General features: G+C 37.7%; 1 protein-coding gene across 4 annotated transcripts in view; it reads left to right on the top strand.

Annotated features, from left to right (window-relative positions):
- LOC149228836 (DExH-box ATP-dependent RNA helicase DExH3-like) overlaps positions 1–16,891 on the top strand; it is a 374,845-nt gene extending 357,954 nt beyond the window's left edge. For all 4 annotated transcript variants that reach the window (XM_089378388.1, XM_089378389.1, XM_089378387.1 and 1 more), the window contains 5 exons: positions 14,475–14,783; positions 15,307–15,366; positions 15,594–15,746; positions 15,872–15,982; positions 16,073–16,891. In XM_089378388.1, coding sequence (XP_089234514.1) covers positions 14,475–14,783; positions 15,307–15,366; positions 15,594–15,746; positions 15,872–15,982; positions 16,073–16,546 — 1,107 coding nt within the window. In that variant the 3' untranslated portion in view covers positions 16,547–16,891. The remainder of the gene's footprint in view (positions 1–14,474; positions 14,784–15,306; positions 15,367–15,593; positions 15,747–15,871; positions 15,983–16,072) is intronic.
- Positions 16,892–17,472: the final 581 nt, after the last annotated feature.

Genomic DNA, 17,472 nt, shown 5'->3' with positions numbered 1-17,472 from the left:
TCATATGAAGTATGAGGTGGTTGACTACAATTAAGAAACTCTGATGGAATGTGTAAGGAAGGAAGAGATCGTGAGATATGCAACCATGATGAAGGCAATCAACATCCAAAAGGCGAAGAAGATTTGACTAGGAAATCTCCCGAAAAGATATGAAGACTCTGATGAAAGTCTGAAAAAGATAAAGACCCTTGACAATGGATGTCTTTGGGAGATGTGTCAATATGTGTGCAGGATGCTGATACCTACAAGAAGATGTCACGATGAAGAGCTCTCGTAAGGTATGATTTGATTTAATATGATGTTTTGATTTCTTGAATAATATCTGGATAATGCAGAGCTACTCAAATAAGAGTTGTAAATACAACTAGCATTCATGTGGTGGATGGAAGAAGCATGATGAGAAAGAAGTAGTCATATGATGAAGATTCCAAATATGAAGAAGGCCACTTTCCATGAAGAAAGGAATGGCATGACGAACTAAGGAGGAAAGTGATCGATGATTGTTGCCCTACAAGAAAGAAGCTCAACTAACTTTCATGACATCAAGGAGAGAAGTTGATCAAGCAGCTGAAGGACCCATGAAGAAGAAGTTGTTGATGTATAGAAGAGTCCCTAGCTAAGAGGGAGCTCTGACAGGTCCCTGATCAAGAGGGAGCTTGGATTAGATCACCCCTGATTAAAAAGGAGTGATAGTTGTGTTTTTCTATCTCATGTGTCATGCACTAGACCAGGACTAATAGTCGTAAGTCTAGGTGAAGGCCATGAATGGAAATGTAGACACATGATAGACACAACATTCTTGTCTTCACATGGGAAGAAAGAATGGAGGATTAGGTAATCATCTGGCATCCAATGCTCTTTGAGGATGTGTAGGGCATCCAAGATAAGAGTAGGCAAGAGGATCGATATTCTTTGAGGGTTGGGAACCCAAGATAAGAATAGTCCTAGAAGGTCATACTCAATGAACACTTGGGTGCGTATGTATCTTTGAGAGACAATGATAAAGGTGTCAATAAATCATTGGTCTCACCAACATTGTGCTTTGATCTTATGAGAGATAGAGTTGTTAGTCAAGGCCTTGCTATAAACAATGTTGGTTACTATGATGCTATAACAAATGGGTTACCAATTTGATTCTTTTTATGAGAAATTCTTCAGATTGAGAATGACCAAATACCATCATGAATACCTCCCTAGTTAAGAGGGGGTGTTGAAGAAAATGTAACTAGGTTCGGTTTTCATGACATTGTAATTATTATTTTTGTAAAACAAGAAAATAAATTTATTATTCCTTGTTGCATGGGTTTCATGAGCAAGAAGTTTATTTTAATAGATAGCTCCCATTGAGAGCCTTAGGATTTAGATTCAATGTCAAAGAGTTAAAGTCATGAATAAGAAGCTCTTCATGAGCCTATGTAAAATGTATGCAAATCTAGAACAACCCTCCAAGACAAGCACAATCCTCCAAAGACAAGCACGAAGAAGTATGCCTGCAAAACAATGAAGAGAACAGCTAAGTCGGCCTCAAAATGAATATTAATGTTATGTCGGCTCAATAAAGAGACACAACAATTCAAGGTGACATGTCGGCTTATTTACAGAGACCTAACTACTATAAATAGCTCGCTGAGGTCACCACAGAAAACAAGAATCTTGGATGTCTCTAAGATTTCAGATGAAGGTACAAGAGCTCTGAAATCTCGGGAAAAGTGCAGTAAGAAATCTCAGATAAGTGACTTCGGATAAGGACAGAGGTACAGGACTTAGATGGGTACAGGATCTCGGACATATCTGTGATCTCAGTGATAATGACAGTAAATAACTACAGGTTCTCCTCCTCGACACAAATCACAGTGCAAGGTAATTACAGTCTCCATAAATCACAGTCTCCTCGATACTGATCTAAATGAAGGATGAAATCACAGTCATGAAGGTGAACTCGGATCACACTGTAGCACATACATTCTCGACATTCTAGACAGTCACAACCTCGTTGACATAATGATGAAGCAGGCAATGGTGAAGGTCATGATCAAGTTCTCAGTGCAGCTCACCTCATTGACATAATGATGAAGCAGGCAATGGTGAAGGTCATGATCAAGTTCTCAGTGCAGCTCACCTCGTTGACATGATGATGAAGCAGGCAATGGTGCAACTAAGGACCTCTGTGGTATTATGATGATTATCTTGGTGAAGCAGTAATGATGATGATGATCTCAACGATAAGAAGAGGATTGGTGTCTTGGTCTTGGAGTGCCCTAGTAGGTCAAGGGTCATGGTCTTGTATTCATTAATTGGAATCTCTATAAGAAGAATTTTGTGCGGGTTTTCCTCTCCAAGAGGGAGAGGTTTTGGCCCTGGCAGAATGCCAACATCTTGTGTTCTTGTCTCTTTGTTTTGGTAGCTATTTGATGAACTAACGAAGACACACTATAATAATAATAAGTGAAGATTGGAATAAGAAGGAAAATTGAAGAACACCTCACAAATAGTTATCATGAGAAGAAGAATCGCATTAACTATATTTTCCCTAAATTGTTCAACAGGTTGGGTCATCAAACTTCCTTGCATGGAAAAGGAGGATAGACATAGTCCTCGAAGAAAGTGAAGTCATTGAACATATCAATGGAAAGGTCTCCTTTGAATACATGGAAAGGGATCAAAGGGCTCAAGGGATTCTTATGAATTCAGTTAAGGGTACCCTCATACCAGGATTGGAGACATAAAAAGGGATATATGATAAGCTGGTAGAACTATTCTTTGAAGATATGATAAGAAAAGTGACATCACTTAGATCTGATCTACACAAATTGAAGGTATTAAAGGATGAAGGGATATCTTCATAAGATCTTGATTGCAAGATCTGGGATGAGATAATCTTCATACACTAACTGATGAACAAGGTAACAAATGCTTATGAGGATAAGAAAGCTATTCCATTCAACAACTTGTGGTTTCTATGCAAGATAGAAGTAGACAAGTTGAGGGCAAAAAGCATTCAGACATTTGCCGAAAGGAAAGAAGAACATAGCTAAGAATCAATGCTATACAGGAAATATTTTCATAAGCTTAAGAAGGGCAATAACAAGAAAGATGGAGAAGAAGTCCATTTCACCAAAGAAGTGGAGGAAGCTGAAAGAAGGAAGTCCAAGGAAGTGGAAAAGCATTAGAAGTAAGAGCTCGTGACATCACCATAGGAAACATGAAAGATGTCTAATAGTCAACTATGAAGGATATATCTCTTGAGAACCTCATTAGAAACTTAAGAAAGGGAAGAAGTCATCCAGGACAAGTCTCATGATAGATCAAGTCAAAAGCAAACATCTGTTGGATAGGGATATGCAAGATCCTCAAGATTCTTTGATGGAATCCTCATCGGAGGATTTACCGATATAGAGTGGAAGCAAGTGTTTCATCAAGAACTCCAACTTGTGGAGTTTATGGGATGATGACATAAGATATGAAGCAGATCAAGGGGTTGAAGCTCTTTTCAATCAAGGAAGCTGCTGAAAGAAGCCTAGATGACCTAAAGGTAAATGAGGTATGTATGCTTGTATTCAATATCATAAAGTCATGTTGTATGGTTGCAGGTAACATGGATCACTGCTTGATCTTGAGAAGCATGATCAAAGAAAAGGAATCTCCTATTATCAAAGGTTGTCAGAAGGCATGGGTCACACTAGATGAAATCAACATAATATGTCCTCATATGAAGTATGAGGTGGTTGACTACAATTGAGGAACTTTGAATGGAAGCCCCTGGGAATGAAATGTGTGAAAAAAGGAAGGAAGAGATTGTGAGATATGCAACAATGGTAAAGGAAGTCAACATCCAAAAGGCTAAGAAGCTTTGACTAAGAAATCTCCCGGAAATATATGAAGGCTCTGAAGATGGAGACCCTTGACAATGGATATCTTTGGGAGATATGTCAACATGTATGCAGGATGCTTATACCTACAGGAAGATGTCATGATGAAAGAGCATCACTAAGGTAAATCTGATTTATGTATTCATTTCTTATTTTGAACAAATATCTGGATAGGCTTATGCAAGACTACCAAAAGGAAGAGTTGTGGATGTCTTTCCAGATGACCATGTAGAAGGATGTAAGATCCTTCCGAAGAGAATGGTATGAAGAAGGCGAGTTGACATGAAGCAAGGCTAGATGAAGGCTAATGGATCACTTTCTGATGAAAATGATGGATGGTTTGTGCCCAATGAAGAAGCCCCAAAAGAAGAAGACTCCTTGACAAAGAAATTCATGACATTGAAGGAAGGAGCTCTTCAAGCAGCTAGTTGCAGAGCTGCTGTAGGTCCCTAATTTAAAGGGAGCCTGAAAACAAGTTTCTTACTTGGAAGAAACTTGGAAATTCCTAAGCCAAGAGGGAGCTTAGGTACACTCCTTTTGTAGGAATGAGTACATTCTTTTATTGGAATTGATATGTCCTCCCTAATTGAGAGGGAAAGATAGACACATCACTCTGGTCTTCACTTGGGAAGACAGAATGGAGGATTGGGTAATCATCTGGCATTCGATACTCTTTGAGGATGAGATAGGGCATCCAAGATAAGAGTAATCGTGGACCGATATTCTTTGAGGACTAACTATCCAAGATAAGGATAGTCCAAAGAATGTCATACTCAGTGAACACCCGGGTGGAGTATGTACCTTGAGAGACAATGATTATGGCTGTGTTGCACGGGTACCCGCACCTGGGGGTGGGGTTCTCGAACCCGTCCCGGGTTCCTGCACCCAAGTACCGGATTCGGGTACGGGTTCTTCCCAGACGAACCCAGAAGAACCGGGTTCTTCCCAGACGAACCCAGAAGAACCGGGTTCTTCAAAAAAAAAAATTGGGTTCTTTTCCTTTAACGGGTTCTTGGGTTCTTGGGTTCTTCAGGTGCTTGGGTTCTTGGGTGCTTCGGGTTCTTTGGGTTGGGTTCTTTGGGTTCTTCGGGTTCTTCGGGTTGGGTTCTTTGGGTTCTTCGGGTTCTTTGGGTTCTTCATAAAAAAAACTATATTAAAAATTTAATTTTCAAATAATTTTTTTTATTGAAATTTAAAAAATAACTTATAACAAAGGTAAAAAACTTAAAAAACCCTAAATCTTTAAGACTTTAACTCTTTACACAAGCAAATATCTGATAGACTGATACCGTGATACGTGATTATTCTTGGCGGCAGAGCACCGCGACATACCAGAAGAACAAACACCGTGATCACTGATTACTGATTTCATTTAACTTTTAAGTTTTTTCCATTTGGTTGAGGCTTGAGCCGTCCCCGTTTACGATTTCCGGCGGCAGTGGGCAGCTTTAGCAGCAGTGGGCAGTGGGCAGCTTCAGCAGCAGTGGACAGAGCAGCTTCAACGGCAGTGGTATTTACAAGTTTTTGTTTTCAATTTTATTATTCCATGAAAAAGTTTCACAAGACCCGCGTGTGAAAAATATAGGTGCATTATAATTTATATTACACATTTGAACAGTGAACACCCACAGGGGCTCAACTACATTAAGTTGCATTACACTTTCATTGTAAGTGGATCGCAATTGCCCACTAGCAGTCACTACTGCAATATCCCTAATGCCATAGGTGTTCGTGATTACTTAAAACCAAAAATCCAGGCCTGTAGACCCGTGTTCTCTGTTCCAACGATGAGCTTTGTGGAACGGAACGTAGCCACCATCTAATTTGTAAGGCTCCTTGGAGCATATTAGCAAGTTTAATTGCAATGTTTTCCATCGACACGTAACATTGAGCTGGCAAAACATATAATAAATAATTCCCTTCTCTATACAGATGGACATTCAATTGTAACAACTCAATTTAAAAGCTAAATATGTCACTTATGTCGAGAACATAGAATATATGGCATCGAAACCAGAACTGGAAAAGAGACCTCTTACTCTGTAATTTGAGCCTGCAGATTCTTGTAAATCAATTTGGAATGAAACATTCATTCCCGAGCCAAATAACCATCAAATTATAAACTGTAAATGCACACATACAGGTTCAGACATTTTCAGTCAAATAGAAAGTAGGATTGAGACCAGCCATAAGCTGTAATCAGCTGATGCTGTTAAATGGCGAAGGGCTATTTTGGACAATGGCTAAATTAAGTATCAAAATCTGCCAATTTCTCACAGCATTCTCAAAGTTTTCTTGTTTAAAGTTGAAAAAATATACAAATTCATATATATTATTAATTATAAATTTATAATTTATAAAATATAATTATTAAAATTTAATATTATTATATTACCCGACGAACCCACGCACCCTGTTTCCAAAAATGTCGTCCCCGTCCCCGCACCCACGTTTCCTGGCAACATAGGATTATGGTGTCTATGAATCATTGGTCTCGCCAACATTGTGCTTTGATCATGTGGATAGAGTTGTTAGTCAAGGCCTTGCTATGTGACAATGTTGGTTGATATGATGCTATACAGATGGGTTACCAATACGATTCTTTTTATGAGAAATTATTCAGATTGAGAATGACCAAGTACCATTATGAATACCTCAGTTAAGAGGCAATGTTGAAAAGTGTAACTAGGTTCGGTCTTCATAATGACATGTAATTATGAATTTTGTAAATGATGAAAAGAAGAGAATACAATTATTATTGTAAGACTTGCTTCATGGGTTTCATGAGCAAGGGTTTTATTTTAGATGGCTCCCATTGAGAGCCTTAGGATTTGTCATTAAAGTTAAAGAGTCAATGTCATGTATGAAGAGCTCTTCTTGAGCATGTGTCAAATGTATACGAGTCTATTAAAGTGTCTAGAAGCCCTCCAAAAGACAAGCATTGTCCTATCCTTTAAGTTGGCCTCCAAATGAATGAAACAAACTCATGTCGACTCACAGTTTGAAGTTACACCTATTCAATGCACATGTCGGCTTATTATGTAGACGAACTACTATATATACATGGCTAGGGTCCTCGCATTAGGACAGTTTAGAAGTTCAATATCTCTGTGATTTTCAGATGTCCTAGAATAGAGATCAATTCAGATCTCTAGAACAGAGAAGAATTCAGTTGGAATGGACAACAAGTAAGATGATAAGGGAGCAGCGAAGAAGTCTAAGGGCTTATTGCAAGAACAGTGGCTCGGATTTTAGAAGGAAAGTCTTGGTATTATAGCAGAAGTTCAGAGATTGGACAAGGGTATATGAGCACAATTCAATGCTATAATGATACCACAGTTAGATGTATCTTTGTATTTGGATTATAGTGATTAGTTCGGATCAAGTCGTTACATGAAGTTCGGATCTCTATCTTGGTGCTAGGAAGAAGTCCCATATCAGTAGTATAATGAAGCTACAAAGATTCAGTGCTATCTTTGATGACATGACAGTGAGAGTCAGTGCTCCTACAATGATCACAGTTTGGTGACATGACAGTGATAAGTTTTTGTGGTGACATGACATTTCGTTGCTATGATAGGTGATCTCAGTTTATGTTAATGTTATGTATCGAAGAAGGTTGAAGTGGAAGAGGAGTCAAGAAGAAGGTTGATTGTCAAGAGAGCTTGTGTCTTGGTCTTGGCATGGCTAATAGGTCAAGGGTCTTCGTCTTGGTATTCGTCAATTGGAATCTCTAAAAGAAGAATTTGTGCGGGTTTTCCTCTAAAAGAGTGAGAGGTTTTGGCCTTGGCTCATATCCTACATGTTGTGTCTCTTGTCTATTTGTGTGTGCATTGGTAGTTGTTTGATGAAGAAGAACACTAATAACTTAAGAAAAGAGAAGATCCTAATCTAATAGAGTAAAAGATACAAACAAGAAGTTACTAATCAAGAGAAATCACCCAAATTATGATGCCCTAGATTTCTCAACACTTAACTCCCTAAACTCGGCTTGGGATCACCATATCCTCTCTCACCAGTTCGAGTTCATTGGCAGTCGAGTGACTCCTAGTCCAAGTGAAGATCAAGAAGGACAAGATCCACCATTTTCGAGATCAAGGAGGGAACCATTCCTACTTTCAAGGGAGTTGCTTCAGCTACCCTTTTGTATAAATAAACTAGAGGAAGAGCTCATTAGGATTCAATGTTTTTGTTTAGCTAGGTGTAGCTATTGAGCTCCAAGCATTGACATTGTTATTTTCAACTTTTATGTGATGTATTAGACCTGCACTTTTTGATAATGAGAAGTTGGATTTTAAGTTGCATCTAAGTTAGTTTCAGAGGGTTGAGACCCTTGGGTTTGGGCCCAACCTAGAGGCTTTGGTCCCTCTTATTGTACTTATGTTTCTTCTTGATTCCAAGCAGTTCATAGTTTCTTGCATTTTAGTAGAAGTTAACCTATAAAATCATGTGGTTGCAACCTCTCTTGTGGGAGAATGAGTGGAAGGTCTCACAACCACAACCCAAAAAGATTGTGTTTATGATTTCTTGGAAATAGATTAGTGTTGGTTGTCTTGTTTTACATTTGCTTTTTGTAGTTTAGAAGTTAGTTCAATGATTAGATCAGTGGTTTGCATGAATTAGATGTCATTTAAATTCAACTCATCTTTTCCATCATAAGTTATTTCATTTTGTAAATGATAAATGGATGCATGCATGTGATTGATTGTAAGGCTAATTGATCTTCAAGGAAGGGCACCTTCATCACTTCCATCCTAAGCTCTTTCATCTTCTCCTTCCACCTCCAAACTCTGTCCCAAAAACCCTGTTTTATAAGCTATTTTGTCTAGGTCACCGAGAGCACTCATCCTAGTGCAAGACAGACCTCTAAGAGGTCCTGAGCTTGGATAGGGGCTCAAACCAACCTCCTTTAATTTGCTTCAACTACTATCACCCTCTCCATACCCTCAAGCCAACATTTTCACCCTCAAAAACCACTCGGATGCCCTCCTATAGCATTACAGGCCTGCTTGTAGCATTATAGGCCTCCTGTAGCAAACCTGTAGCAGCCTTTTTCTTCATTAGTTTCGACCCACACTGCAACTTTGACTTAGCATAGATGCATAATGACCCCCAGCTGTGATAATATGATCAAGAAAAGCTCCTAGGCCACTCCAAACCTTCCTTGTCTTCACTGCAAAAACAAAGTAGAGTTAGTTTCTTTATCATGCAAGTTATTGATTTATGAGCAAGTATGAACTAGGTAGATGTTACTTGCAATTCTGATTGGTAGTTTGATGAATTATGCAAGATAAATTAGTTTCCTTTCTGCAAGTAGATGAGGTAATTTGATGAATTCTGCAAGATAACATAGCTTCATTTCTGCAAGTAGGTTAGCCTTTGTCTTTTCATGAATTGAGTAGTTAGGGTTTTACAAGTTGAGTCAATGGCATTTCTATTTTCATAACTAGAAGCAATTTCCAATTTGTCCTTTTATCAAGCTTTCATTCTAATTCAGTAGAAGGAAGGGTCTTTGAGCACTTTTTGATCTAATGTCATAATTGAGGGTGGCATGAGTGGAATCCTATCTGTTGTGCATATAGCACTGTCACCTCGAAGTTTGTACGAACCCCGGGTTGATAATTTGAGTTGAGGAGCCCTTGGGAGTTGCAACATTCTTGGTGCAATACTCACCAGACCCAATGGACAAATGTGGACCCAAATGGACAAAATGTGAAGAAGACTTGTAATGAGTGGAGAAGAGTGAGATATATGGTATCGGGAAGTGGGACCACACAACCAAAATTAGGATTTCCCATGTAGTGCCACTCCTAAAGCTAGTAGCCAATAGAGGAGACCCCACGGGACTAGGATATAGGATTAACCCTCAAGTTGAGGTAAGGGGACAAAGGTACAAATCAAGCCCATTCTTTCTGCTTAATCCCCCCACTAATTCATGTTCAAATGTACCCAAGAAAAGCAAGCATAAATACCCAATTACATAATGAAAAGTCATACCTTTAGGGTTGGGAGGCCCACCTTCAAAAATACAATCATGACAAATGAGCGAAGGTACACAACAGCTGGCTCAAGTGGCGGAGAATGGTGGCACATTGAGCTATCAAGTGGCTGCTGGCTGTCGGCTGAATACAAATCTAGGAGAAAATTTCTGTGGAAACAGAGACCTACTAGAAAGCGCTTGGAACCTTGAAAATCAATTGAATTTGTTATGCCACAGCAATATATCAATGCAGATTTGCAACAAAGAACTCAATATACCATGAAAAATCTGTGGAAAAAAGACTTTAAAAAAATAGGTATATCAGTCCGTGGCTTTAATCTAACTTTTTTGCTCAAAACCCCAAGGACAAACCTAGCTATTTGATGATAAAATTTTGAAGAACAAGCTAGTTAAGCAAACTAATTTAAAACAGAAAACAAAATTTCTTATTTTAATGTTAAAATGGTTGTTGAAGAATGACTTACCATTTACCACAATACTTTACCTCAAGTTGTTGAGTTGTGAACCATAATTTTTCGTAATTCGATCATGCAATTTAGACAGTGAAATGGGCTTGGTCTTGAAGAGAGATTATCACCCCCACATATGTCTAAAACTTTCCACACATTTCAAATCCAACTAGGAGTGATCTCTAGCGAGATGTCTCTGATCTTCTAGTCAACTATTTAATGAATGCTACTCTTGTTCCAGTGGAAGCTATCTTCTCAAAATATTGGTCCAACATTCATTGAAGTGATCCACCTACAACAAAAAGATGAAGTAGACTAGCGCCTAGTCAACCTTCTCCATGTGGCTATGTAGCCCCTCAATGGATTGTCCCTCCAATTTTTGTGTGATTTTACTTATTATGAAAAAAGTTTATATTAATTCTTGTTACAACATAAATCAAGAAAAAACAATATAGGAAAATCCAACCCACACAAAGGTTTGCACCATGAGTTCTTTACTGTGGCATAATATGATCTCACAAAACAACAACCGCTTGAAAAAGAGGAGAGGCTAGCCTTTTGTAATTTCTTTTCTAACGGCTAGTTCAAACTCTCTCCCAAAATAATATTTTTTACTTGTCATCCACATGTCAGAGACTAATAAATTACAAAAATATTTTTTAATTGCAATGATTTTCCCACCAAGGGGTTTGACATGCCTCATTTATCCCTTAGAAGTCCAATGTCCAACTTGCATTGACCTCGGAAGAGAAAATGATAAAGAATATAGTCAAAAGATGTTCAATGTTTCACGTTGAAGTCTCCAACGACTAGTGGAAATGGCAAGCTTTACAAACTTTGGTTTAATTTGGTCCTTAGCAATTCGACTTAGTCCATGGAAGCTTTCTTTGTTTGAAAAGAAGATGATTCGACTTTTGACTCCAGCTTTCCTTGTTTGAAAAGAAGATGATTCGACTTTTGCAACGACTATTTTTTTGTCCACACAATGGCCCAACAGTCCGTTTGACCCCTAAATGGCTAGTTTTGACTCCCAACATTCCTCTTGAATTGACTTTAACATAGTGTTATCAGAATTGAACCATTGACCGAATTGACTCCCTGAACTGGGAACCGGTCAAAACTGGACCAAAAAACCGGTCAACCAGTAACACAAACTATTCAAATTTTAAATGATAACATATATATTCATGTGTATCCATATTAACCCAAACCATTTATACACAAATAAACAAAAATTCTCATTTATATAGCATGTAAGGGCGCACATAACCAAAATAGCACCTAGTGCAATCCATCTATGAACTGAAAATACATCAACAAACAGGTCAACCAGTAACACAAACTATTCAAATTTTAAATGATAACATATATATTCATGTGTATCCATATTAAACCAAACCATTTATACACAAATAAACAAAAATTCTCATTTATATAGCATGTAAGGGCGCACATAACCAAAATAGCACCTAGTGCAATCCATCTATGAACTGAAAATACATCAACAAACAGGCTCTAGGTGACCTTTAGCATCCAAAAAAATTCTTGCTACAACAAATACCTACATATCATCAAAACCATTGTCTATATTGGGATCTTCGTCATCAATATCACCTTCTAAGCATTAAAATAAGATAGAAAAAGCATAGCATGTCAAGCCATGATTTTGTTTGAGTTATGCGTACATTTTTAGTAGGGTCATGGTAGAGGAGTTCAACAATCAATGCCACTAACATCAAATTACATAGAGGGCTTGGTGCTCTTGACTAAATGCTAGTTTCATACCCTCTTACATGGCAAAATCCAAGGGAAACACTCCAATCCCCCCAATCTCGAAATCCTGAAAACTGTTAAGTCTGCTGGATTTTGAGTGGGATCTAAAATTCTACTTTCTCCATGTGAAATCCAATGACATCAGAACCACTCTCAAACATCCTGAGTCAGTTAATGGTAATGTTAAAAATTTATGTAAAAGGATGAAAATGAAAGATAGGGCAATATGGTCAAACACTAGACTTCGCCACTCATAAATTATTGTTTTCTTTTAAAAAAAAATGCATTGAAAGGATCCTTGGTAGCATTGTACAAAACTGGATGGTTCAGTACTGAACCAGCCTTCTCCGGTCTGTGACACCGATTCGGACCAGTTTTTCCTTGAGAACAGATGGACCGGTCAGTTCAGTTCGGACCAGTTTGGTTCTGATAACACTGTTTTAACTTTTAACCAATGTAACTCCTTGTATGTATGTAAGTTGTAACCATATCCTTCTTGAACTTGGAAGGCGGAGAAGGGAAGGTTTTAATATAAGTTTTGCAACTTATTTCCTGTGTGTGAGTTGTTTTAGGCTTGTTTCAGCATTCTCTCTTCAATAATTTCAACAGTATTTAGTTGGGATTTCTTTATTTCAGCAGCTGGATGTCAGGTGATTGTTGGAAAACATGGTAGCCATGGTCGGTATTTTCATCTTGAAAAAGAAATAGGAAAAGAATTTTTAAATTTGCCTCAAAATATTTTTTGAGTCAGCCTCATGATGTTTTAGGTCGGCTGGTCACCTAAGAGGCACACATTCGACCCCCACTTGAAAGCTATATAAAGGAGATCATTTCTCCTCATTTGGACATATCAATTTTTCTTGTGCATCTCTGATCCAGTGAAATTACGAGGGCCGAAATTTCAGGAACTTGGTTTTTGACATGGCACTTGATCATGATCTTGGTTACTGTTTTGGCTATTATTTTTGCTATGATTATTTCTGATGTATTGATGAATCTGGAACTCTCTCCCTCTCTCATAAGGAAAGAATTTATGGGTTTTTCCCTGGCCTCAGGCCTAAATTTTTTGTGTCTCTTGTCTTGTCTTAATGTTTCATGTTTATTGTTCTATTGCTCTCTTCATGCTTATGGTTCATATATGTATTACTGCTTATGGTTCATATGTGCATTACTGCTAATAATTTCTGTGTTAATCTGTGCAAGTAATTTGTTCTGCTAATGCCCTAAATAAAATCAACAGTGATATGTTTGCGTATGCCAGTAGCAGCAAGCTTCTTTCGAAGTAGATAGACAATTTCCCCTCTTACAATGACACAACAGAAAAATACCAAACAAATAATGCTGGCACTATTTTGGAATGCTGTGAGTTGAAAGCGACATTGGAAATGTGTATTCTTAGTTTGACATATAGGCAGAGTTCTTGGTGGTGATTTTGTGCAGCATTTTAAACCTGGGGACTTGCCCAACACATAGCTTTAATCCAAAACCTTATCAATGGTGGCAAATCTGGAGTCATAATGACAGAAGCTCCATTTAGAAGATTTATAAACAAATAATTCCAGTTAAAGTTGATCATGGTTGGATCAATGTAACTACAATGTACTAGTACAATTTTGAGTTCAACAATTTTTTCTTCTTGTTTCCTATTCTGTTTTGAGGATGAAACCTTCCTGGACGAGAGGGCATGTAATATACCTAATACGTATATAAATAATATGATAATATGGACACTATTCTATTATCATCATCTCTTATCAATTATTTCATAGTTTACCAATATGGTAGCTTGAATTCTAATATTCACAAGTAACATCTGTAAGGGCCGTTGCAACCTCTCTTTGCTATTCATCCCAGTATCATAATTAAGATCCAATGACAGAGACAGTTCACCTTTCAAACTTGTAGGTTGTCTTTTGGTCTCTATGGTTATTACCGTGCAATCAACTTCATGCAACTGAAACATGGAAGAAAAAAAAAAAAAATATATATATATATATATATATATATAGTCGGAAGGTGTTCCGACAGTGACAGTTTGTTATTTTATAAAAAAATTAAATAGTGAATGGGGATCAAGTTTTGTTCTTGCAGAGCATAATAAATATTAATTTCAGGTATCTATTTATTTCTTCAATCTCCTGTGTTGGTGCACTATCTGACAGGTTTTGGCTAGATTTCATCATAATACTTAAATCATCTCTTCAAAGGGTGATTATGTTGGTTTGTCATGGTCATAGTTCTGGGCTGGGATGTAGTTCTCTTCCTTTTGATATTGAGCATCACAGTGATTCTAAATTCTAATCTTAACTAGATAGTAGTGATTGAAAAGCTGCATTAGAGCATGAACATCAGTGCTTACATGACTTCTGGCATATTTCCCAGCTTGCAGATGCAGCAAAATCACGCTTTTCTGCAAAGGATTACAGTGATCATATGGCCCTTGTCCGTGCTTATGAAGGCTGGAAAGATGCTGAAAGAATAGGATCAGGCTACGAATACTGCTGGAGGAATTTTCTTTCATCTCAAACATTGCAGGCCATACATTCTCTTCGGAAACAGTTCAGCTTTCTGCTGAAGGAAGCCGGTTTAGTGGATGCCGATGGAAGTACCTCTAATCAGCTGTCTCATAATCAGTCATTGGTTCGAGCAATTACATGTGCTGGCCTTTTTCCAGGCATTGTTTCCATTGTGGTAAGAACTTTTAATTTGTGTAGAGATATATTTATGTTTACTTTCCAGTGGTTGAATTGTGTTCCTCGGATGGCAAATTTTGGTGATTGCGATGGACATTACTGGGCTTGGTAATATTTTTATTGATGAGTGGTTATAAATGTCTCCTGGGTGCTTGTTTTGCATGGGCTCTGTAGACGAAACAATCAATACCCTGAACCCTATCCCATGCAGATTCATTGAAAAGGGCTAGGTGATGTATGCCCATATAATTTGGCAAGAGATAGACCTCTATTCAAGAAACACGAACTCCCGATAATAGGTCAGGGCTCAGGAGGGAGTTTTTGAAGACACACAAATGCAGGAGTCAAGCCAAAGTAGGAAGTCAGTTGGAGTGGGAGATAACTTGTACAAAAATGATATGAGAAGGCATTACTAATATTTCACTGATTTCATTGGTTTCCTGGTGTTGTACGGTATAATTTTATATGTCACCGTTATTTGCTAGCATGGATGCTAAAATCCCTGGCTACTGTGTATGCAGCATAGAGAGAGGTCAATGTCAATGAAGACCATGGATGATGGGCAAGTTATGCTTTACGCTGTAAGCTTTTAAACCAGTGTCCTGCCTTATTTGTTATATCTGTAACACTTGCTTCATGTGGATAGGAGACTTGGATAGTCTTTCTCTGACTGCTAGGAAACGTATTCTCTTTATTTCACACCAGACCTTTGTAAGAGCATTTCATGGAATTAAATCATTTTATATGCAGCCCTGTTGGCTCTGAGTAGCCAATTTTTAAACGTGTATGCTGTTTCATTTGACTTCAGAATTCTGTTAATTCCCAAGAGCAACAAATCCCCTATCCCTGGTTGGTCTTCAGTGAAAAAGTTAAAGTGAATACAGTATATATCCGTGATTCAACAGGGATCTCAGATTCCATTCTGCTTCTTTTTGGTGGTGCTCTTTCTCATGGACGGATTGTAAGATATTCATACTCTTTTTTGATACCCTTCTAATATTATAGATCAATTTGTGGCTATTGGATGGTATTTTATTATCCTCTAGAAATATAATTTGGAGCTATTGATTTGCATTATCTTTTCAGGATGGTCAATTGAAAATGTTAGAAGGCTACTTAGAGTTCTTTATGCAACCTGATTTAGCTGAGACTTATTTGAAACTGAAGGAGGAGCTTGAAAAACTAATTCAGAAGAAAGTAAGTACTTTGCATCCGTTTCTTATTAAAGTGGTTCTTCTTTGATAGCTTCAAAGAAGCAAGACTAATTTAAACTCTTATCTCTACCAGCTTCAGAATCCAGGTTTGGATATCCATAGGGATGGGCAACACTTATTGTTAGCTGTTCAAGAACTTGTATCAGGAGATCGATGTGATGGAAGATTTGTCTTTGGCCGTGAAATTAAGAAACCCAAACCAGATGGTGAAGATCCATATAGCAAAGATGGCAAAAATCCCAAATCCTTATTGCAGACACTACTGATGAGGGCTGGCTATACTCCTCCTAAATATAAAACAAAACATCTAAAAACCAATGAGTTTAAATCCATAGTGGAATTTAAGGGAATGCAGTTTATTGGCAAAGTTTGTAAAAGCAAACAGCTAGCGGAAAGAGATGCAGCAGTTGAAGCATTAAGCTGGCTAACAGGTGTATCTGGCACCTACGGGAGCGAAGGGGGTCCTTCACTTGAGGATAATAATAATTTAGCACTACTGCTCGGTAATAAGGTAAAAAAGAAAAGGAGGGGGAGGCGAAGGTCTTGATCATTTATCTACTAACCTGAAGTAAGATAAATTATGTACAATGCAATTGCATTCAATAATAGAAGTGCATTCGAAAGCCCTCGTCAGTGTACATAATTGGAACTTCCTGTACAAGTTATATATCTTTCTTGTAAAAATGGGGGCATATTGGCCCAATCCTTTTTTATCTGTTGGTTCTTTTCTGCTGTTTGTTTCAATATATTGGAAATTTGATGGTCATTACTATATGCATTATTCCTTTATTTTTTTGTTTTGGGAACTCAAACTTCATTTGTACTTGCGATGACTCCTTTTTGAACAATTCTACTTTTCCTTATTTTCTGAGAATTAAAAATTCAATTTGCATTACAAGTAATGCTCTTTCATGTTTATAGTTGGCACTACATATTTGTTATCATTTCTTCAACGGACACTTTCAACCTTCACCAAATGAAGATATTATTAGATGCCTCTGGCTGACATTGTGTTCCCGACATTGTTTTTGCACTGATAATCTTCGCAAAATGGGAGCAAAAGAAACCACATGAATAGGATCTTTGATGTGGCGATAATTTATTTAAACAGTTTGCCTGTCTTGTCTTGAAGGTGAAGACTTCATCTCATGTACAACAATAGTCATTATGGTTAAAAAATTTAGTTTTATATATCTGGGAATGTAGGATCGGTTTCACTCCAAAATACCTCTTGCCTGCTTCCTCTAGGATATGTGTTCCATCCTACCAGAGTCATAATAACAAGCAAATCACTCGGATACTGTTCTGTGTGCATTACTTGGTGAGAACATTGCTTACCATGAGTATACAGCCAAAAAGGATGGCTAATTTGTTTGCTGATCATTATTCTGAATTCCAACTCTATTTAAGGTACTTTAGGAAACTCGAATGTGTGGCCGTAATCCTCCGGATTGGTTAAAGCTCAAGTCAATT

This window comes from Pinus tabuliformis, chromosome J (assembly GCF_031772625.1).
Source record: "Pinus tabuliformis cultivar Carrire ecotype Pingquan chromosome J, CPIR1, whole genome shotgun sequence".
In the NCBI taxonomy this organism is placed as follows: domain Eukaryota; kingdom Viridiplantae; phylum Streptophyta; class Pinopsida; order Pinales; family Pinaceae; genus Pinus; species Pinus tabuliformis.
This window is presented reverse-complemented; position numbering and strand designations above follow the sequence as displayed.